Raw genomic sequence first — 22,707 nt, 5'->3', positions numbered from 1 at the left:
ACTAAGAAGTAGGGCTTGACTAACTTTATGTATTTATTGCTGTGCAATCTTGTCTCTTTCCCAAATCAATGGTTTGGTATCGATTTCTTTGCTTGTAATGATGCAAAAGCAATCTCCAAAGAACAGGTGGCAAGTGGTTATATACTGAGGGTTCTTGGCAGGTTTGGGAAAGGATGTTTTGCCCTAAATGGTGACTATAAATGTCTCCTTGAAGACCCTCTAGGCATTTGTAGAAGGATCCAGTTGATAGTACAACCTTAAAGGAATAAACTACTAGCACACTGTGAACCCTACCTTTGCAGAGATAAGCAAAAAAGACCAGCAGTTGGCTCACACAAACAACTTTTTACTGTTTGTCTTCTTAAAATATCCCTTTCCGTACTAATGGAATTTAGAGTAGCTTAACAGGTATGACTGTCTTTCTCTCTCTCTTTTTGTTTTAATTGAAGTATAGTTGATCTACAACGTTGTGTTAATTTCTGCTGTACAACAAGGTGACTCAGTTATACATATATATACATTCTTTTTTTATATTCTTTTCCATTATGATTTATCCCAGGACATTGAATATAGTTCCCTGTGCTATACAGTAGGACCTTGTTGTCCATCCATTCTATATGTAATAGTTTGCATCTAGTAACCCCAAACTCCCAGCCCCTCCCTCCCTCCCTCCACATCCCACACCCCACACCCCCTGCCAACTCCACAACCACAAGTCTCTTCTGTATGTCTGTTGAAGAGACTGAAAGGTCTTTTCAAATGTTACAAAAGGAAGTTGGTGCTAGAATTTAACAATTTGAAAATCAAAGGATACTACCCCTTAAATAACAAGTCCACTGCAGTGATAGAGTACTAAGATCTTAACTTTGGGTGTTGTCTTAGCCGTAACAAAATACTAAGACTGGATGGCTTAAACAACATAAATTTATTTTCTCACAGTTCCGAATGCTGGAAAGTCCAAGATCAAGTTTCCAGCTGATTTAGTTTCTAGTCAGGGCTCTCTTTCTGCCTTGCAGGTGGCTGCCTTCTTCCTAAGTCCCCACATGGCTGAAGGGGTGGGGGCTGTCTAGTGTCTCTTCTTATAAGGACACTAATCCATATCAAGGCCCCACCCTTGTGATCTCATTTAACCCTAATTACCTCTTTGTAGGCCCTATCTCTAAATATAGTAACATTGGGGGTTAACATGTCAACATATGAATTGGGGGGTTCACAATTCAGTCCATAGCATTTTGCTCCTGGTCCCCCAAAATTCATGTTCTTAACACATGCAAAATATGTTCAGTCCATCCCAACAGCCCCAAAGGTCTTAACTCATTCTAGCATCAACTCTGAAGTCTAAAGTCCAAAGTCTCATCTAAATATTATCTAAATGAGATATGTGTGAAATTCAAGGTCTGTTAAATCCTGAGACAAATTTCCTTTCCAACTGTAAACCTGTGAAACTAGTCAAGGTATGTGCTTCCAAAATACAGTGGCGGACAAGGATAGGACACACAATCCCATTCTAAAAGGGAGAAATCAGAAGGAAGGAAAGGACGATGGGTCCCAAGCAAGTCCAAAACCTTGCAAGGCAAATTCTGTTAGATATTAAGGCTCAAGAATAATCCTCTTTGACTCAGTACTCTGCCCTCCAGGCCCACTGAGATAATAGCATCGCCGCTGTGGCTCTGCTGGGCACCCTGATCCTTTGGCTCTTTGTAAGGGCCCCGGCCACATGACTCTCTGCCAGGGCAGCCTACCCCTGAGGCACTGAGCAGGTTCCTCCCAGCCTTCCCAATCTGTGAGTAGGTTGAGAGTTTTCTAAATCTTCAAGCCCTGGTTCGTTTTTGCTTAACAATTCCTTCTTCAGTTCTTTCTCCCTTTGCACTTCACTATAAGCAGCCAAAAGGAAACAAGTCGTTCCTTTAACCCTTTATTTAGAAGTCTCTCAGCTAAATATCCAATTTCATTGCTCACTAGTTCTACCTTTCGCAAAATACTGGAACACAGTTTAGCCAGGTTCTTTGCCATTTTATTAGAAAGCTCACCATTTTTTCTATTTTCTAATAATATGTTCCTCGTTTCCGAGACCTCACCAGAATCACCCTTAATGTCCATATTTCTAGCAACAGTCTGTTCATAAGTATCTAGGCTTTTTCTATTATGAATCTTAAAACTCTTCCAGCTGCTACCCAATTCCAAACCCACTTCTACATTTTTGGGTGTTGGTTACAGCAGTGCCCCACTTCTCAGTAACAAGGTCTTAGTCTGCTTGGGCTGCCATAACAAAATACCATAGACTGGATGGCTTTAGGAACAACAGAAATTTATTTCCTCCCAGTTCTGGAGACTGGAAAGGAGGATTCTGTTCCTGGCTTATAGACAGCCACCTTCTTTCTGTGTCCTTATGTCAGGGCTTGGGAGGGTGGGGGAGAGAATATGTCACACTGGGGTTGGGGCTTTAACATATGAATCTTGGGAAGACACAGTTCAGTTCATAGCTTTATTCTGTTTTTCATTCAGTGTGATATCTGAATTGTATCAGTCTTCAACTAAAAGTAGTCAGCTGACATGAGTCCAAATTCTGAATCTATCATTGTGTATTCCCAAACAAGTCATGTAATCTCCCTTGATTTTCACTGCCCTTCCTACCTTGTAAGATTGTTATATGTGTATGTGTTTATGTAGTGAAACTGCTTTTGTAAACTATGAAGTATATATAAAATATAATAAAACTGCATTATTGTTAACAATAATGGAAAATTACTTCTCAACATTCTTTTGTCACTCTCTATTATTATTCATTAATATTAGGCACTAGCCTGAGCATATTTTTAATAGGCTTTGCACTTAGATATTTCCTTTCTCATTCCTTCAAAGTCATAAACATCTTTCCTTAATATTATGAGAGAAAGCTACTAATGTTACAATCCCTCAGAATTTTAGCACTGCCAAAAATTGGAAACAAAGTGCCTGATATTAAGGAAACAGTGTAATAAATTATGGTATATCATCCCAATGGAATGTTTGCAGCCATTAAAAATGGTCATCATGAAGACTGTATAAAATCATGGAAAACATGTTTTGTAAAATGTCACATTAATATAGCAGAATACCAAATACTATGACCATAATATGCAAATAATTTCTAAATTTAGAGTGGTGAGGATTATAGGCAGTTTTTATTTTGTTTAAAAATGATGTCATAATGTCTTTTCATTGAAAAAGCTAAGGAATTGGAGATTTGGGATCATTTGATGCTGAGCTTTAAATTTGTGCTTTAGCAGCTTATTAGCTGTGCTACCTTGGCCCAGTTACTTGCCTTTTCTAAGCCTAGTGTCTTTATCTGTAAAATGGAGAAAAAACTTCATTCTTCTTAAAGCCATTGTGAAAAATCACAAGAGTCAGTATGTACATAGAGATGTATATAGTGCTCAGAGCATCATTTGACACACAGTAAGCATTCAGTAAATGGTAGCTATTTATTTTACCACCCTTCTTCTCATGTACCTAGAAAACACCTCTATTTTCTTAAAGAATCCAGCTCTGTGAATTTTCTTCTCTGATCTTCTTATTTATTTATTTATTTACACCAGGTCTTAGTTGTGGCAGGCGGGCTCCTTAGTTGCGACTAGCAGGCTCCTTAATTGTGGCATGCAAACTCTTAGTTGTGGCATGCATGTGGGATCTAGCTCCCTGACCAGGGTTAGAACCCAGGCCCCCTGCATTGGGAGTGCAGCATCTTATCCACCGCACCACGTGTACATAATGGGCATTCAATAAATATTTCTTGACCTTTCAGCAAACATTTACTGTATAAAACATTGTGATATCTCTGTTATATCACATTTAACAGAATACAGAAATACATATGAATAAGACAAAAACCTTGCCCTCAAAGAGCATATATTCCAGTGGGAAAGACAAAGGCATAAATAACTTTTAAACAAGACGTATAATAAAGGTTCACAGTGGTGTGGAGATGTAAAGATAAATAAAGATTAATGAATGAAAGAAGTCATTGTTAACACTTACCTCAGGGCCAATAAAAAAGGGCCTCTAGTGTCCCTTTCACACGATTCTTAGGGGTGAATACAGTGTATGGAGAGAATAGTGGAAAATTGAACCATGGAAAGATTTGGGACCAAATTTAGAGGCTTTGATTGATGAGCTTAAGAGGTTAGGCTTTATTTTGTGTTTTGTGGGAAGCCATTAAGGATTTTTAAACAGAAAGATGACATAAGATTAATGATTTTGGAAGTAAACTGCAGTGGAAGAGTCCGGAAGAATCGGAAGCAGGGAAGCCAGTCATTATACTATTGCAATTATCCAGGTAAATAATAAAGAGATCCTGAAGTAGGACCATGGAAAAGAAGAGACAGGCAGTGAAAGAGCTGAGGCAGGCCGTCGACCATGTCTGGTGCGTGGCTGGATGTAGGATGAGGGCACTGTGCTAAGATTTCACGGAGGAGCAACCCCAGGAGGATGGTGATGCCATTAACTGAAATATGAATCAGAAAAGCCAGAAAGATGAGCTCTCTGTGGAGCATGCCCATGAGATAGCCAAGTAAAGAGAAAGCCTGTAACCAGACAAAAATGTGAGTTCGGTACTCAGAAGGGAGGTCAAGTTTACCTAGTCCTCTCATAAACTTGATTTAGTTCAAACTGTGGGAATGTATGAGATTGTAGTGGTAGAGTCTGCAGATTGGGAAAAGGCCCACACAGCTAAGTGACCTAAAGCAGGAAAATTCGGAGAGGATGTAGCAAAGAACAAGGGCCCACAGATCAGAGTCCAAGATTGCAGAAGGCTTGAGCAGAATGAGGAGAAGGCAGGAGTTGAATCTCTGGTAAACCTCAAAAAAAATACAATCTTGGTACTAGTGGAAGTGGATATCCAATGCAGTGAGTTAGTGGGAATATGGAATGGGGAGGCTGAGGAGGCAGTGTATTTTTAAGTATTTTGGTGAAGAAAGGCCAAATTGATTCCCAGACAATATTTAACGTTCAACTCCTGTTTCTGTGTTATTCGTGTCTCCTTTTATCCCCTCGTCACCATTTGGTGAGCCACCACGCGGTAGATTGGACCGTCTGTCTCTGTGGCTACACGCTGGCTGGCCTCCAGCCCTTAACTTCCCTGCTCTAAATAAAATCCACCTTGCTTTTGCCACCTTTCAAAGAATCTGGGTAGCCACTGACCAAACATGTAGTCTTCAAAGTACACTCATCAACTTTAGAAGGGCGGGCCTTCGTCATTCTACACAGGAAGAAACTGAGAACAGAGAGGAACAATTATTTTTGCATATCGTCATTAGCTTTATGGCAGGCTGCCTCCTTATTCCTACGTGGAACTTGTCTTGTTATATCATACCTGAGTCAATAGATTGACCCTGCTGTGTCTCAGTGTTATCCCTGAATGGACAAATGACAGCCTTTTGCCTAGAAGCAGGGTGGACAGTTGGTAAAATTATGACTCAGTGTCAGTGGGACGTTCTTTTTTCACTGTTGTCATGAGATCATTTTATAACAAACACTGCTATGTGTGACCACATGAGAAATTGATGAAATTACCTCGAGGAAGGTGATGAAAATCTTTTATAAGCAAAAAGTATAAATTTCTGACTTATTTTTCCAGTAGTTCCAACTCTGTGGTACTAGGTATCTTCTCTTTTTAAAGTAGTCCTGGTCTTTGTTCTCAGGGATAGAGCACACAAAGCTCAGTGAAGAGGTACACTTTCCTATTACAGCACCGGAGCAGCTTCTTTTCTTCCAGCTATGCCAAGAATCTTGTTAAAAGCTTGTAATAAAGTAGAGGTGAACTGTGGAGACCAGCATCTTTTATTGCATTTTGACTCTGGAGTCTCCGATGATCTCATTTAGGTGGATGCTGAGAAAGCAAGACACTAAATGAAAAAGCATTAATAGGAATAACTATGGTTGGTAGGAATTTACAACTAGTTCAGACTATAGGATCAGGCAATTAATTACTGGCTTAGTGACAAGGAAAAAGCTATAGAGGAAACCACTTTCATTATCATAATTCAACACAAATACGCCCAGAGTTAGAACTCCACAGAAAGTGATTAATCGGCAGCCAGCTCTACGGACTCATAGCCATCCTAGGTCAGCGTTCACTTTATTTCAGAGCTGAATGCATACAGAAGTGCCTTAAAGTCTCAACTGGAAATTGATTTGGAAAGGAGAAGTTTGGAGTACTCATGTAAACCTAGAATCAAAATGAATTGTCTAGTAGGAAAAGAGAGCCATAGATTTAATTAATGAGGTGAGAGGACATAGATAGGAATTATAAATTGGGGTTCAAATTAAGTGAATTCCTAATCTGGGCCCTCAGCAGGTTATTGAACTGTGCTGTGCCTCAGTTTCTCTAGTGTGATCATCCTGGGTGTCATTCTGTCAGCCTAAATGACTGGCTCAGGAACAGGTGATTACAGGTGATTTTCTTCTGATCCATCTGCTGAGTGGGAGCATAAAAAGATTTGATGAGTACAAATCACAAATAAAATAGTAAAATCTTATACAGTTGCCTTCTTGAATCTCTCTTCTAGACTCCAAAATGTTTTCTGGGTATGTGAATATTTTTGCAGCAATTTAAGCTGTAAAAATCCTGACCTACCTGACAGGTCTCATAGCAGATTCCTAAAGCATGGAGTTCTGAGTACTTGGGGCCCAGACAGCATTTATATATTAAACACTTAATCCATTTTGAATATATTTGTAACAGCATTGAGTGTGTATAGGTCTTAGCTGTGTAGCAGCAAGTAAAGCAGTACTCCTCCTGGGCAGATCAAGGAATTGAGGTCAGTCGGTGATCAGCCTGTATTCTTAGAGTGAGGTTGTACCAAATAATGGATATCAATTTAGAATTTGCCAGTTTTCATTCTATACTCTTTCCTGTATGGAGTTGTGCTTTTGGGTAATGTGACAAAATACCACAGATGGTATAGTGTGTGTGTGCGATCTTCAGTGTTTCTCATTTCTGTCCCTCTACCATTCATTCCCTACCATATCCACCTCACTTAAAGTTGACTGAGAAACTGTAAAGTGCATAGTGCAAGCTGGAAATGAGAATCCCTGCTGATAAAGTGGAAGTCAGCTGAAGGCATACTAGGCCGACTGGGCCCATAATAGAAAAATAAAAGCTAATGTAGAATATTTTTGAAGAGTCCTGTATTTTGTAATTGTTGCTTTCTTTGGGGAAAAGAGAAAATTGAATAGAATGATGAAGAACAGTGTCGTTTTGTGTGGTTTTGTGCAGTACAAAACCCCTGAGCCTCCAAGGCAGCCTGGACTCAGCAGACAGCCCTCACTGTTCAGATTTTACTCATTTGTGTGGTCAGGTCATGAGTGTTTATTACCCAGATTTGTCAGCCATTGCCCCCTCCCCATCACCTTGCCAGCTTCCATGTGTTTAATAAAAGCTATGCATATATTCTAGCTGTTCTGAGTAAATAAGCCTTATGGCTACACCAGGTCAGATGTCACCTTTCTTAGTATTTGTGCAGACATACTGAGCATGCACTAGGTGCCTTGCTCTGTGCTGGAACCCAAAGATACAAATACCTGCTCTTAAGACAGACAAAAGAAAAATGTGATAGCTGTAATAACAGGGACATGTACATGAGATGCAGGTGAAACAGAAAGGAGGTTTAGGGTATATAGCACTTTCTCTCCTGGACACACATGATGCATGTGATGACTTTGAAAAAAGTAAGTGGGAATCCCTCAGGCATATGAGGGGAGAAGAGGAGCCTACGTCAGAGAGAACACCTGGAGGGTAGGAGTAGGGCTCTGGCTGCATGTAGTTTAGTGTGGCAAAAGTGGAAGAGGGGTGAGAACTAAGACTAGAAACAGAGGCCAAGCCAGGACCTTATCCTGTGAAGATAATGAGGAACTACGAGGAAGTTTATCCAATTTTTTTTTTTTTTGAAAGGTGGCTCTGGTGACCACGTAGAAGGTGTATTTGAGGGGAATCACATGAGAGGCAGGGAGACCAGTTGGAAATCTTTAGTAGTAGACCAGCAAATGATAGTGGTAGCCATAGAGATGGAGAAAAGAGGATAATTTGAAAGTTATATGGGAACAAAATCAGTAGAAGTTGGTAATCAACTAGATGCAGGGAATGAAGATGGAGGAGAAATCCAGAGTGAACTTCGTATCTCATCTAGTTGTTGGGACAGATAACAGAGCCATTCACCAATAGAGGGCGTACTGGAATAACAGGGAATTTGGTGGGGAAAAGTTCAGGTTTGGTTATGTTGAGTTTAAGGCATCCATCTATAGGATGGGACATACATGGAGAGAAATCAAGTAGGCCGTTGTATAGATACGTCTGAAGCTCAGAGACAAGTTTGGATTGCAAATGTAGATGTGAAAGCCAGCAGTATATCAAGATGGCTGAAGCCATGAGCTTACTGAAGGGAGTATGTCAATGAGAGAAGAGGATAGAGAGCAGACCCCTCAAACACCAGCATTTCAGGAAGCCTTTGGGAGGAAGGTAGAGTAAGTAAGAACAGATAATACCACTCCCCATTCAACAACTGATTTATTCCATAGCCATCCTGTTTTGCCAAATGTCCACCTTTTCCCCCCACCTCCCTACTTTGTTGCCTTAAACTGAATATCTATTCCACTCCCCAATACTGAAAGGGCAGCAAGATGTACCCCCTCTTTACAGGTCCCAGGCATCGTAGGCATTCTGAAGGGGTCAGTAGCATTAGACACATAACGCTGTCTTCTCCTTCCCAGCTGCTTTTAATGAGGCTTTACAGTCAAAGCTCCCCCCCACAGTCTACTTTTTTAAAGTTAGCTATCTAGGTTGAGATTATTATAACAAACATAAATGCTTTATAATGGCAAATTTGCCTCAAAGATATGCAGAGTAGTTACCATGAGCAACACAGAAAATGAGCTCCTGCACTGAAATGAATGTTTGGAGTTAAACTTCTCAGGTTGTGTGTGAGGATCCATTGTCAGCTCTGTTTCCCCACTAAGATCAGGCTTGTGTTAAGTGTTGTATATTTTGACCTGGGTCTAAGAAGGTCTCAGGAGAGATTAATTTGGCTCTGATTCTGGAAGCATTTTTTCCCCCATTTTCCAACAGATGATTTAACAGTGGTTGAGGAGTCCCCCACCCCACTGTATTTAGGGGGTCTGGCCAGATTGCTTCAGGATGCTGTGTTCCACAGATAGGAAGCTTAAGGAGCTGTCGGATAACTTGTTTGAATGCACAATTGATAGGAATCAATATTTCTCCTTCCCCTTCTCTGTTCTCACTCATCTTTATTAACTCAGACAAGCACTCAGTTTCCCCCAAACCTCTGTTTTTGTGACAATGTATTGTCCACATTGGTGGGCGTGGAGCTACCAGGTGGCTGACTGTCCCTTTTGATGTTCTTCTGGCTTCCTCTGGAGAGGTAGCTCCAGAAGGTGTGCCTTGTGAGTGGGCAGAGAGGCGAGAGTCACTGTACCCAGGATGGGCATCCCTTCGTGCCTGTGCTCCTCACACGAAGTGTTCCCTTTTCATGAATTAGGCATTGCCACCTTCATAGAACCGAGAACTTGTCCACAAAGAGGACCTATGGCATATTTTACAAGATTCAACCTTCACCAGCCTGGTTTTGTTCTCTTGCTGCAGTCTCCATGCAAACGACTCCAGGATCTTGATGTTGCAGCGCCCTCTAGTGTCACTGTGGCTCAGGCTCTCCTAGGGCTTTTCTTCCCATTCAGAAAATGTACACAGTACAGTCTGTCAAAACTGGCAGCATTTTAAATAGGCTTTCCCATACATAGTCAAAACAAATATGAGATGATTTTTCTCCCATTACAAAAGGGAATCTTACATGAAGATATGGGACCATTCCAGCTCCAGTTTTGTTCCTATTTCAAAAGTTTGTGAAGCCTAGGAGTCCTGTGGCAATCATTCTTCCTGAGGAGTGGATCTTTCAGTTCAAGCCAGCTATGCTTTGTAAGGAAGGAGTATGAATTTCTTTCAAGAAAAGTAAATAAAAATGGGAGGCCAAGAAGAAGTTACTTTGATCTCTGCTAGAGAAAATACTGGGTAAGGGAAGAAGGAAAAAAACAACAACCAGCTGGAAGAACCCTGTCCATTTGTTCTGAAAAGAGTGGCTCGTTTTCTGAAATGACTTTTGGACTAGAAATTTATCATCTGAAGAAAAATGGCTACTATGTGGTACATAGAATAACATAATACTCCTACCTAAATTAACGTCATCGCAGGCTCCATAATAAAGATTTATGAGATACTCATCATATGAGAAATCCTATTATGGAAATCTCCATAGATCTGTGTTTTGGTTGTAACTGTTCTCATGGTTATGAGCCAATCAGAAGCCCTGGTATTTTGTTTTCCTCTTTCACACTCCAGTCTTCTCCCTTTCTCCTTTGCCCTTACAACTAGAGTGACCCATTATTCTCCAGCCTGTCTACATATTATAAGATGAAGAGATAAGGAAGTGCTGCCTCCTCAGCTTGGCTATTTAAGCAGACCATTTTCCTTCAGAGCATCCAAAATGACTGAACTATTTATCATTTCTTCTTTGTAAATCACTTTGAACTTTTATCTCATAAATTCTTTTAAACATAAATTCTTGTTGTAGGATCCATGCACTTGTCTACTGACATCATCGCAGGCTCCATAATAAAGATTTATGAGATACTCATCATATGAGAAATCCTATTATGGAAATCTCCATAGATCTGTGTTTTGGTTGTAACTGTTCTCATGGTTATGAGCCAATCAGAAGCCCTGGTATTTTGTTTTCCTCTTTCACACTCCAGTCTTCTCCCTTTCTCCTTTGCCCTTACAACTAGAGTGACCCATTATTCTCCAGCCTGTCTACATATTATAAGATGAAGAGATAAGGAAGTGCTGCCTCCTCAGCTTGGCTATTTAAGCAGACCATTTTCCTTCAGAGCATCCAAAATGACTGAACTATTTATCATTTCTTCTTTGTAAATCACTTTGAACTTTTATCTCATAAATTCTTTTAAACATAAATTCTTGTTGTAGGATCCATGCACTTGTCTACTGACAAAGCTCTAGGATATCTTATATAAATGTGTTGTGTGTGTGTGTGTGTAGATAAAATTAGAATAGAAATAACAATCAGAGTATCATCTCTGCTTCTAATGCCAAACCACAAGGTGGCAAGTTCTTTTCAGTGCAACTTGGCATAGTGAAAACTACAGTTGGGCCAAACAGTTCTCTCTCTCTCTTAGCCTTAGGTTGGACCATCTTAGATCAGAACATGCTGTTGATCTTGACTTGTTTGTCAGGGCTAACCTGGCATGGAGGTGTGAAACTTTAACGGTCCCTCTTTAGCTGCCCTCTATGAAACCTACGGTCAGAGAGCCTCCTTGCTGGGGCTAGTGGCTCTCAGACTCAAAACAAAGATGCATTTTTCTGTCTTGCTCTCTTTGTTCGAAAAAATATGAGGATTCTTTAATGCATCATTTTAGCATTTACAAGTTGTTAACTGTTTTTTTTTTGTTTTTTTTTTTGTTTTTTTTGCGGTACGCGGGCCTCTCACTGCTGTGGCCTCTCCCGCTGCGGAGCACAGGCTCCGGACGCGCAGGCTCAGCGGCCATGGCTCACGGGCCCAGCCGCTCCGCGGCATGTGGGATCCTCCCGGACCGGGGCACGAACCCACGTCCCCTGCATCGGCAGGCGGACCCCCAACCACTGCGCCACCAGGGAAGCCCTGTTAACTGTTTTAGTCATTATGAATGTTACATTTGTACAGCTTTGTAGTTTACAGATATGCTCTACATACTTGATCTCATTTGATTCTCATAATTGCCTTGTGAAGTACGTTTCAGTATTCTTTATATTGTCTCCTTTATTAGAAAGACTGCGACCCAGAGAAATTAAGAGAAATGCCCAAGGTTACACAGCTAGTAGCGAGGCTAAATGCTAGGCCTCTCAAGTCTTTGGTGAGTGTCCTTTCTATAGGATGACCGCGAGAGTTTAACTACACAGTCTAATTCAGCCAAACTCAGTGGTATTTGATTGACTTTTCAAAGGCTGAGGAGTTGGGACCTTTGAACTTTCATTCCAGTAGGCAGTGTGATATTGAGCAAATTATTAAAACTGGAAATGGGGTTAATGGTACCATGTCCTGGATCTAACTCCCATACAACTAAGTGATGACTAGTATAGGATTTTTGAATACCTAGTGATGTATAAATATGAAATATTGCCAACAGTATAGTATAGAAAGAATTCATGTTGTGATTAATGAGTGTATAGGATTATATATTAATACTGCATGTGCTGAGACTTTGAGAGCTTTCCAAAGATAATACTTTCCGAAAGATATATGTTTGAACTTGAACTCAGTCTGGGGATATCTCTGTTTTAAGACCAGAAGTTTGCGTAAAGAAGAGATGCTTACTGTGCCCTCAAACTTATTAGGTAGGTGGTAGAAGACTTGAAGAAACTTGTTTTCAGACCTCTGTGTGTGTGCGCGCGCATGCGTGTGTGTGTGTGGCACTGAATCACTCATATCAAGTCTCTAACTGTAATAAATATGTATAAATACAGTAAATGAGAGAGGGATGTTCCTCTCTCTTGAGACTCCTTTGCCTTTGGTCCTTTTTTTTTTAATATCTATTTGAATGGAAATCAGAGCATACTGCTTCTCCGAACTGAGAACCCATCAGCGTCCTCCTAAGATGTACATTTTTCTTTTTAAATAGAAATGACTAGAAAAGCTTTTTAAAATTTGCATTTCTGTGTTACTGCAATAAACGGGCAAATGTAAACACTACAGAGCACCTGTTGCTGGGAGGCTTTGGTGTTTGTGAGATGCGGCAGCGTGCTCCTGCTGGGGAGGAGGAGTGGCAAGTGCGTACCTGCTTCCCAGGGTCGTGGAGGATCTGTCTGGACCAGACTATTATGATCTATGAACTGGCGTTGGAGACTCAGCCTTCCGTTGTCAACTTCTCATATCATATCATGAGGAGAATCCATTTAGGGGTGATTTTATTTACTCTTTGCTTTTCTAACCCTTTAAGACCAGAAATACAATCGTTGTTTTAGTATGTAGAACTCTTGGCTAATGTTTTTGATCAAGCAACTCTTCCTTGATCCGTAACCACTTAAGGTCTTTTTGAGAGGCCTTATTGCTTGAATATTAGGCCTTCAGTGAGGGCTGTTAAGAGAAAGTGTAAAACTCAGACCCCTGCCATTGAAATGCTGGTTTTGCTCTGACTAGTTGAGACCAACGATTCTCTCACTCTTTCATCTCTACCCTGCCAGTGAACCATGAGTGCCTGAGTTGTGACCATCACAATGACATTCGTTAAAAAGTTAGGAAAACCCACAGTTTACCTGGCCAATTGTATGTCACTCTCCTGACCGGTGATATAATAAGGTATTCTGGCCCACTTTATGAGCCATTTATTGAGCTGCTGTATAAGTCTAGGCTGTAAACCTCCACAGAAAGCGGGTGGAAAATGACTTTTTGTTGTTCAGTTTTCTAGATGAGGGGCAAGGTACAGTGGAAAGAGGAAGCTTTGGTGTTAGACAGACTTAGGTTTGCAAACTGGTGGCCCTGGGCTTTTTTTGTTTTGCTTTGTTTTGGTTTTGGTTTGTTTCTTTAATTCTTAGGTCCTCTGCCTACTTTGAAGAGTTAGTGTAAGGACTAGAGATAATGCACATGAACTTAAGCATGTAGACACTGTTGCTGTCACTCAGCACAGGATTGCCAAGACCCTTTCTGATGACTCAGCTCTAACGCTGTGTCTTCACTGCAACACTGTTGCCTTTGCCACTCCAGACTCCCACCAGTCACCTTCCAGGTAACACTTCTTTACACATCATAAGCCTTATTATGAAAGTGTGCATTTTAAATTGTGTTCTTTGCTTTCTTCTTACAGATCTGTAAGAGCAAAGCTAAAGAATCGCAGCAGTATTATCACAGCTTGGCTGTCCGGCAGAGTCTGGCTGTCCATTTTAACATCCAGCAGGACTGTGGTCACTTCCTTGCTGAAGTTCCTAAACGTCTGCTTCCCTGGGAGGACCCTGATGCCCCGGAAGAGGAAGAGGATGAAGTGGAAGCCACAGAAGAGGTGAAAGGAGGAACTGATGGAAAAAGCCCAGAGCCCGGCTCTGAAGCAGAGTCATCCCGCAAAGAAAGCCAGGCAGTCGTTAGCAGGAAGCAGAGAAGCCACGTCGTGGTCATCACCAGAGAGGTTCCCTGTCTCACCGTGGCCGACTTTGTGCGAGACTCTCTAGCGCAGCATGGGAAAAGCCCTGACGTGTATGAGAGGCAAGTGTGTCTGCTGCTCTTACAGCTGTGCTCCGGCCTGGAGCACCTCAAACCCTACCACGTCACTCACTGCGATCTGCGTCTGGAGAACCTGCTGCTTGTCCATTACCAGCCCGGGGGACCCGCCCAGGGCCTTGGGCCTGCGGAGCCCAGCCCCACCTCTTCTTGTCCCACGAGGCTCATAGTAAGCAACTTCTCTCAAGCCAAGCAGAAGAGCCATCTGGTAGACCCTGAGATCCTCCGGGACCAGTCCCGCCTCGCCCCAGAGATCATCACAGCCACCCAGTATAAAAAGTGTGATGAGTTCCAGACAGGCATCCTCATCTACGAGATGCTGCACCTGCCCAACCCCTTCGATGAGAACCCAGAGCTGAAGGAGAAGGAATACACTCGAGCAGACCTGCCTCGCATCCCACTCCGCTCCCCCTATTCCCGGGGCCTGCAGCAGCTGGCCAGCTGCCTCTTGAACCCCAACCCTTCTGAGCGACTCCTCATTTCAGGCGCCAAAGGCATCCTCCAGTGTCTGCTCTGGGGCCCCCGGGAAGGCCTCTTCCAGACTTTCACTGCCTCCCCGAGCCCAGTGCAGAGGAATGCTCTGCTCCAAAACTGGCTAGACATCAGGCGAACACTGCTCATGATCAAGTTTGCTGAGAAGTCCCTGGACAGGGAAGGTGGCGTCAGCCTGGAGGACTGGCTTTGTGCTCAGTATTTGGCTTTTGCTACTCCAGACTCCCTCAGCTGCGTCGTGAAAATCCTGCAGCCCCGTTAACGTGTCCCAGTTGCTGCTCTTACTTCATTGTCGCCTTCTTCAAGTGGCTCACACACTTCCCCTTCCTAGCACTCACACAGAATTCAAGGAAAGGGGAGAGACGAGCCTTCCATCCCCATCCATGAACAGATGAGTCCACTCTGAAAGGTTGTCCTCAGCTCTGAATCCAGTGAGACTCTGAGTCCCTCTTAATTTCACAGAAAGTCAGCCGCACAAACATGCAGCTGCCTTCCATGGGAATGCCTTCTGCCCTAACTGACCCCCAAATGCAGGGAAAGTGAAGACATGTCCTTGAAGGGACAGCTCCTCTGGTTTGAACTCAGTGAGCTGGGTCCAGTTCCTCCATAATTCTGAATAGCTCCTGTCTTTTTAACACCGTGTATTTATTCTCACTAGCAATAGACGGATTTAACCAGTCCTTACCACCATCCACTAAGCTCTCACAACAGACTTTCTTCCTTTAAAGGATCAATAACTGACTCTCTTACCAGGCGGAACTGCCATCCCTAGCATCAGCCCAGTTTTGGTTCCGGGGACTGTATCCTTTGTTCCAGGAGGAGTAGAAGGACGAGGAGAGATCCCATCCTCTGGGTCATGAACCCATTTTCATTTCTATTATCGATAAGTGTGTGCACTGCATGGAGGGCGGCCCTAACCGTCTCCCCTCTGCTGCCACTGCCTGATTCTCCTTCACCTCTACTCTCTCCCCACTTGCCAATGAAGTTTGGGTTTATTGGCCACTTGTGGCCCATTACAGAGCTGACCCAAGGTGGTGTCACCAGTGCCTCAGCAGGGTGGAGTGCAGTTCAGATCTTATAAATAGCTGGCAGGACACAAGGAGATGATTTTCCTGCATGTGCAATTCTCTAGGGGACATCAGGGGAACAGAGTTTAAAGTACTGTTCTTTGATTACTGTCAGAGCTGTCAACGTTGGCAGCCAGGGCTGCCGGTGCCCAGATCACAGTTTTCCCTCGAGCAGTAATTGGCCAGCTTCCTTCTGTCAGTAGCCCGCGTTAACTAGTCTACCAAATGCTGTAGACAACAGCCCTGCGCGAAACGGCTGTCAGTGGAGCTGTGACGTCTCCTTAGAGGGCATGGCGTGGCTGGCTGTTAGGACGGCCAGAAGGCAGGGGAAGGGGAGAAGGCCGCTGATGGGACTGCTGACCTCCTCCCCAGAATGCCGGCCTTTTCTAGAGAGACCGCCTCCCAGTGCCCAGGCACATTGCTCCTTGTGACCCTCTGAAATGGCTCTGGAGGACAGCTCCCAGGGAACTTGGATTGCTGAGGTGGGTGGCTGAGAGCTGTTCACCGCACGTGGGGTCTGTGCTCCTCCTCTATGGATATATGTGCAATTTGGGTATGTATTTTTTTTTCGCTGTATATACAATGTTTATGTTGCAACTTCACCTGAAGCAATATCTCCAGAAACCCTCCCCTTCTTCCCTTGGCACATATTTGAGCTGAGTGACGAGTGTTCCTTCCACCGGGGTGTGTGCGTGTATGTGTGTGTGTGTGTGTGTTTTATTCCAAACTGTGAGTATCTGTTCTGTTTACTTCAACCGTGAAATCCCAAGAGTCACTCAGACAGTGTGAGAGTGTGTACACGTATGTACCCGTGTGTGTGCACATGCATGCTGGAAGCAGAGGCCAGGCCTCTGGGGGAGCAACCTGTGGCAGGGTTGATAGACGCGTTCTCTGCACTGGTTGGTGAGACAGCCCTGGGCCCCTCATCTACCGGTGCAGAGTTTGTTAAAGCCAAGCCTGATTGTGCAGTATTACTTAGATAGCACGTTAGTGGCCTTTTGGTAATTTCTAAACTTTTAACATTATTAACAACCTTTCATGTGATTCACCTATATCAAAGAGGATCAAGAAAGGAGAAGAATGTATTTTACTGTGCTCTTCTTTGTTTCTTTTTCTTTTTTTTTTTTTTTTTTTTTTTTAGAGAATGGGACATGTGAGGCTCCCTATGGAACATGTGCCTGTCCTCCTGGCCAGCAGTACAGGACTTCCAGGGAAGAGAGCTGGTTGGCCCACAAAGAGTCTTGTCTCTGCCCCTAGGAATGGCCACAAGGTGGGCATGCCGCTGCAGGCCAGCAGTCCACTCTCTCTCTCGGTGTCCTGTGACATGGCCACACCTTGCCTAGCAGGCTGGTGTTCGGTTCACCTTAGCATAGCCCATGTGCACATAACTCCCTGCCCAATTATACACTGAAGTGGCAGTGCACAGACCACTGACCCTGTCAGCCAGCACGTTCCCTTAGCAGCCCCCCTCCGTGGTTTTCATACTGAGACACTTTCTCAATGTCACTCTCGTGGTGCCTTGCCCATGCAAATTTGAATGTTGACTATTTAATGAGGTTTCATATTTAATGAAGAATCTTTCCTGGTCCCTCTATTTGTTCTCTAGGTATCCTCCCTCCCCCACCACACACACTTTTTTTCTCTGTTTCTGTTTTGCCTTGGACCCAGTCTTCTTCATTTTAACTCTATAGTGTTATAATCATGGACACCCTCCACTACCGTTATCTCATAGCACTGGCAAACCGAGCACCTCTTCACATCAGATGTGTTTAGTACTGTTTTCATATTCAGATTTGTTAAGGGCAAAAGAGTAACGCCAACTAGTCAGAGAAGGGACTCAGGCTTCCCTGAGACAGGTGGCTAGATTAACAGCTCTCTGAGTGAGGGCCAGGGAATGTAAGGTGGGGAGGGAAGAAGGTGTTACAGGTTAGAGCAGAATAGGCAAAATAACCCTATTTCTAGGCAAGAAGTATTTACATCAGGTGGTCCTCCGAATATTTTTCCAAATATTGTGAAATTCAGTCAATCTCATATTATCACAAATATTTTACATTTCCATTTTAATTGTAGTGGGAACTTCGAGTACATTCATCAACTGGAAAGAAATCCTGCCCTCAGACACAGACAGACAGACATACATATTTTTATATATATATATATGAGTTTTGGATTGTGACTAGTATAGCACTTTGTTTTCTCAAGTAATGTCAAGTTATTGTCTTCAATACGGATTGGATTTTTTCTCTTCTATTGAAGTTTATACTATAGATTCTTCCATTTATATTGAGAATTTGAACAATTAAGCCGCTATTGGAACTTTTCCTTAAGCCACATGAGCAAGAATAATCTCTCGTACACATTTGGGTACTAGAGAAACAGGACAATGGCTGGAGTAGCCAAGACCAAGACTGAATGTACAGCAGAGTGCCTTGTTAGCATGATAACCTCGTCTGGGAAGGAAGGGAATTAGATGTTCCACAGGAAGGATGGGGGCTGTGAGAGGGCTCTTTTGCTAGCCTGAGGAGAGCCCCTTTGGTGTACTAGTGTGATGTCCAGAAGCTAATTCGTCAAGAATAACAGCAGGATGGGGAAAAGAGCAGTCGCAACATGTGGAATCAACAACAAAAGAATCGGGAAGGACGTCCGCCAACCCCTAGGCTAAGTCTGAATTGGAAGCCAGGAATATGGCAGTGGGTTTCAAGTTTTGCCCTCGGAAGATAAACCGGGTGAGATATATGGGGGGGCACAAGCACCCACACTCCCTAGCCTACTGATGTTGAGGGGCTAAAAGTAAAACCTATTTGTTAGGATTTCAAGACTCTGAGTAACCTTTCATTGTCCGTGGGCGACAGTTGTGCTTCCAAACTCAGAATAAGTTTGTGAGCTTAGAAAACTCTAAGCCAAGAGATCTGAACCTCTAGAAATATTAATGATATTTCTGGGAGTTAAACTACCTAAAATTGTATTTTAAAGTTTCCAGCATTGTAAAAATTTCCATGAAAGACCTTTGGGGCCTACTAAACGGTAGGACGTAGAAGGATTGCACTCAGCTTCCCAAATTTGAATTAAGAATACTTTGGTGCTGGGAAGTAACCTGACTTGGTTTTGCTGATAACCTGAAACTAGGATTTTTCCCTAGATGTTACCAGCAGTGATCTGAAAAAATACAGGCTAGTTCCAGAAATTGGGATGGACTTATTCTGCACTATATTCCAAATGATTCTAGATGTATAAATGAAGTATGCATACTTTGGGGTGGGGGGGAGGAACTTGACTCCCTGGGTTAACTCTGACATGTTTTTTATTCCCCTCACTAGTTGATAAGGATTAAAGATTCTGGTTCAGCCTAATGTGTAAACAGGATGGCTGCCCACGAAACCGGGTTATTAGTTTTACCTCATTGAAGCTCATATTCTCAAAGGCCCTAAGTGCTGTGCTGAGACGAATCCAAGTGCCGCCCTTGCTGAAGTGGGCACTGCAGCCCAGCTGTCCACGCTGATGGCAGCGCTGAAAGTGGGGATTCCGTTGGACCAAAAATGATGCCATAAGGGAAGCCACAAGAGGTGCAGTGCAAGATCCTAGGTAGAGATTATGCCAAAGAAATCAAGCCTTTTTGTCCCGATGCTTCTTAGATGATGAGGTTGAGTTATGACAGATGCCATGGGAGGAGAATTCACATACATTCCACATCCAGGTATTCAGCTGATAAAATAATGCATCCTCAAATAAGCACCTATTTTTTTAAAACAAGTCCATTTTGTGTATTAGGGAAAAAAAGGTGATGATGATGACGACGAAGAAGAAGAAAACCTTGCGCAGATTATAAAGTTCCCCAGTATTTAAGGAGAAGGAACTGTTTCCTCTCTCGTTGACATGGTTGTGACTACTGCCCAAACTTCAGTTTGGGAACATCATATCCACGTAATACTGAGAGCTGAGGAATTTTTTAAAAGAGATATGGTACTTTCCATAGGTTTGTTTAAAGAACTCTTGGGAAATTTCTTAACAAATTATAATATTTTTTTATAAACCTTCCTACTGAGGTGTTTATCACTCACCATCATCACCACCATTTAATATTTATAAGTGCCCATAATGTACAAGGTGCTATACAGCTGTTAAACACCCCCCTCTCTGCAGCTGTTTGAAATTAGAGTAGGTTTTTGCGTCAGCCACTGCTAGAAGCTTTCCCCACCTGGGCTGGCGGCAGGGGCTTGCATCCGGACATCCCATCGCATGTTTCCCACTCCAGAGAGCCTCCGCGTTTATTCCAGCTTCTCACCTTTACCCATCCATTTGCTTCCATGTTTGTTGTTGTTTTTTTTTTTTAATCCAGAAAGTTTCAGGGAATCCAAAGAGGTCGGACGTTTTCTAACCTAGCAGAAGTACAGAGTCATATATTTTGCTACAAATATTATATTATGGAAAATCCACTTTGCCCGTGTAGTGTGTGGAAAGTATGTGTGTGTCCGCACTCATGATAACTTGAATGTTGAACCAGTCCTATGGCTTCAGGGTAGCGTTTTTGAAAGATAAACCACACTGCTTCAGGAAACTTGCTCCAAATACTACTTGGTTATCCCTTCCCTTAGCAGATGTGTGAACACACTGGGATGGGATTTTTCTGTTGATGATATGCCGGGCATTTTGGCGTGAGATGAGGGCAGAAGCCAGATGTTGTCCTTCTCAGTGATTTGAATCATGGCAGCCCTCATTCCACTCTCTCTTTCATTCCCCATGGCTCTGCCCATGCTCTCTTTTTGAAAATCTTTTTTCTTTTGCTCTTTCCTGGAGCTTCACCTCTACTTAACGTGTTTTGGAGTTGTATAAACCTACCAATGAAAGGTCCCCTCTGTCACCAGGTGGCGCCGCCCTTTGGTTTGCTGTGGTACTTTGCTGTGTTCTCTGTGGCATCATGTTACTGTGTAAATAAATTCATTTTCATATACACTAAAAACCAGACGAGCGCTTGTCCTTTCAGCAGCTCTCCCACACTGACGTGCTGCGGGGGAGGGGGAGTTTGGTTGCAGACATGGTTACATCTTAAATCCCAGGATGCATGCCCTCTTGAATGGTCCTCCCTGCTGACCTGGACTATGTTTCGATTCGTTCCCTCCCTAAACTGAGAAAACTAGGCATGGAAGGGAACGAGAAGGCCTTCAGCTTTCCCCCAGAGCTCAGAGGGCTGCGGGTTTGCTGTGTGAGATCGCCCCCTGGTGACCAGTCACCATATAGACTTCCCGGGTTTGTACTATTACACGTTTGAGAGGTTTGGTTAGCAGGCTGTGGCTGAGCCTCTGAGTGGCCATCTGAGAGCTCTGCAGACAATATGAGCAAGGCAGGGCCTTGTACAATATCATCTGCTACAGAATCCACATCGTTTGCCTGTTCCTAAAGGTACACGGTCACACACAGTGTCCTCACAAAGGCAGACAAGCCAATGTGCAGAGACAGTTCAGGAGCCGAGAGTGGAGGCCACCGGGCTCAGGCAGGACGAGTTGGCAGTGGGCGGTGGCAGTGACAGCTGGCACGTTATTGGAGTAGAATGAGTGAAAGTGCAAACATGAGCTCTAAACCCCGGACAGTGGGCACTGTCTCCAGCCCAGTGTTTCTGCTTCTCTCCACTAGCAAGCACTCTGGACTTTTCAGACATGGTATTTAAGGGATATTCCAGAAAACTGATTGCCATACTCAAGTTTTATGTTGCTGAGGAGGCAACACCCATATTCATGTGGGCCTCAGAGCTCTCTCTGTTGCCTGGGCCTAGGAGGAAGGGTCAGCAACAAAACTGAGAGACGACCCCCAGGGACACGGGCTCTGCTTGCTGGAGAGGAGCCGGGGAGCTAGCCTTCCTCGTTGTGAGCACAGCACGCTGGCTTCTGGAGGAAGAGAACCAAAGACAAAGAGAGACAGCTGGAGCTGTTCCAGGGATGGAGCACACTAGGCTTGGGTTGCTGTCTAATGCTCTGCTGGTGAGTGGCCAACCGGGGCCCCTGAAAAGATACAAGCTTGGACGGTGGGACCAGTTCAGGGCTGCCCAAGCCTGACTCCAAGTGAGGTGGAACACAGTCATCAATGGGATCACTTTGTCCTTGGGTATAGCTGGAGACAGATCCTATTTCCCCTCCATCACCTTGCACAGCATGGGATCCATTCCTAGGAATTCCGTTAGTGGGCCCTCAGGAAGACCACTCTTCCCTTTTGACTCTGGGTTGTCCAGAGGTGATGGGCCACTGACATTTGAGTAGGGCCTTTGGCTTCCTACATGCCTGAGAACTGGCTTCTTTCAACGCAGGCCACAAAGAATCTTGAGTTCTTTCCTACCTGGAATTAACTGGTACGAGAAGCTCTCCGGGTGCCTGGCACTGAGTGTACACCCTCTGCTCCGGGAGCTCTTGCTGCTTTCCAAGGCCTAGCAAATTATGCTTCCTTTTAAGTGAGCCTGTGCTCTACAAGGGGAAGAACTTCATTAGTGCCTCAGGAGCCAAGAACTGCAGTTGGCGGATCACAGGTTGCCAGTAAGAGCAGGTCGAGGTAATTAACAGCTGAAACTTAAAAATTGGATTGCATACGGGGGTGGGGGTGGGGGTGGTGAGTAGGGAGTTGGCTGCCAAGGTCTGGTTCTCTCAAACTTGCAGACCTCTGAGTGGAAACAGGCTGCCTGGGTAGAACCCCCGATCTCCTGGAGATAACATAACTGTCTGTACACACATATCCCAACCAACTATTCCCTTACCCTCTGGAAGGTACATGGAAGCAACCAAAAGGCTGAGCCTTCCTTACTGGTCACCAGTCCCAGTTTGAGAATCCAAGCAGAGCTACTGGGTGCTGGGGAATGTGCT

The 22,707-nt window shown here is 43.6% G+C and overlaps 1 protein-coding gene across 1 annotated transcript in view; it reads left to right on the top strand.

Annotated features, from left to right (window-relative positions):
- Positions 1-20,803, top strand: part of PEAK1 (pseudopodium enriched atypical kinase 1) — a 290,387-nt gene extending 269,584 nt beyond the window's left edge. Inside the window, exon 10 of the mRNA XM_024761788.1 lies at positions 13,900-20,803. Within this exon, the coding sequence (XP_024617556.1) occupies positions 13,900-15,060 (1,161 nt within the window). The 3' untranslated portion in view covers positions 15,061-20,803. The remainder of the gene's footprint in view (positions 1-13,899) is intronic.
- Positions 20,804-22,707: the final 1,904 nt, after the last annotated feature.

Source organism: Neophocaena asiaeorientalis, unplaced genomic scaffold, assembly GCF_003031525.2.
Source record: "Neophocaena asiaeorientalis asiaeorientalis breed wild unplaced genomic scaffold, Neophocaena_asiaeorientalis_V1.1 scaffold54, whole genome shotgun sequence".
Classification (NCBI taxonomy): Eukaryota; Metazoa; Chordata; class Mammalia; order Artiodactyla; family Phocoenidae; genus Neophocaena; species Neophocaena asiaeorientalis.
This window is presented reverse-complemented; position numbering and strand designations above follow the sequence as displayed.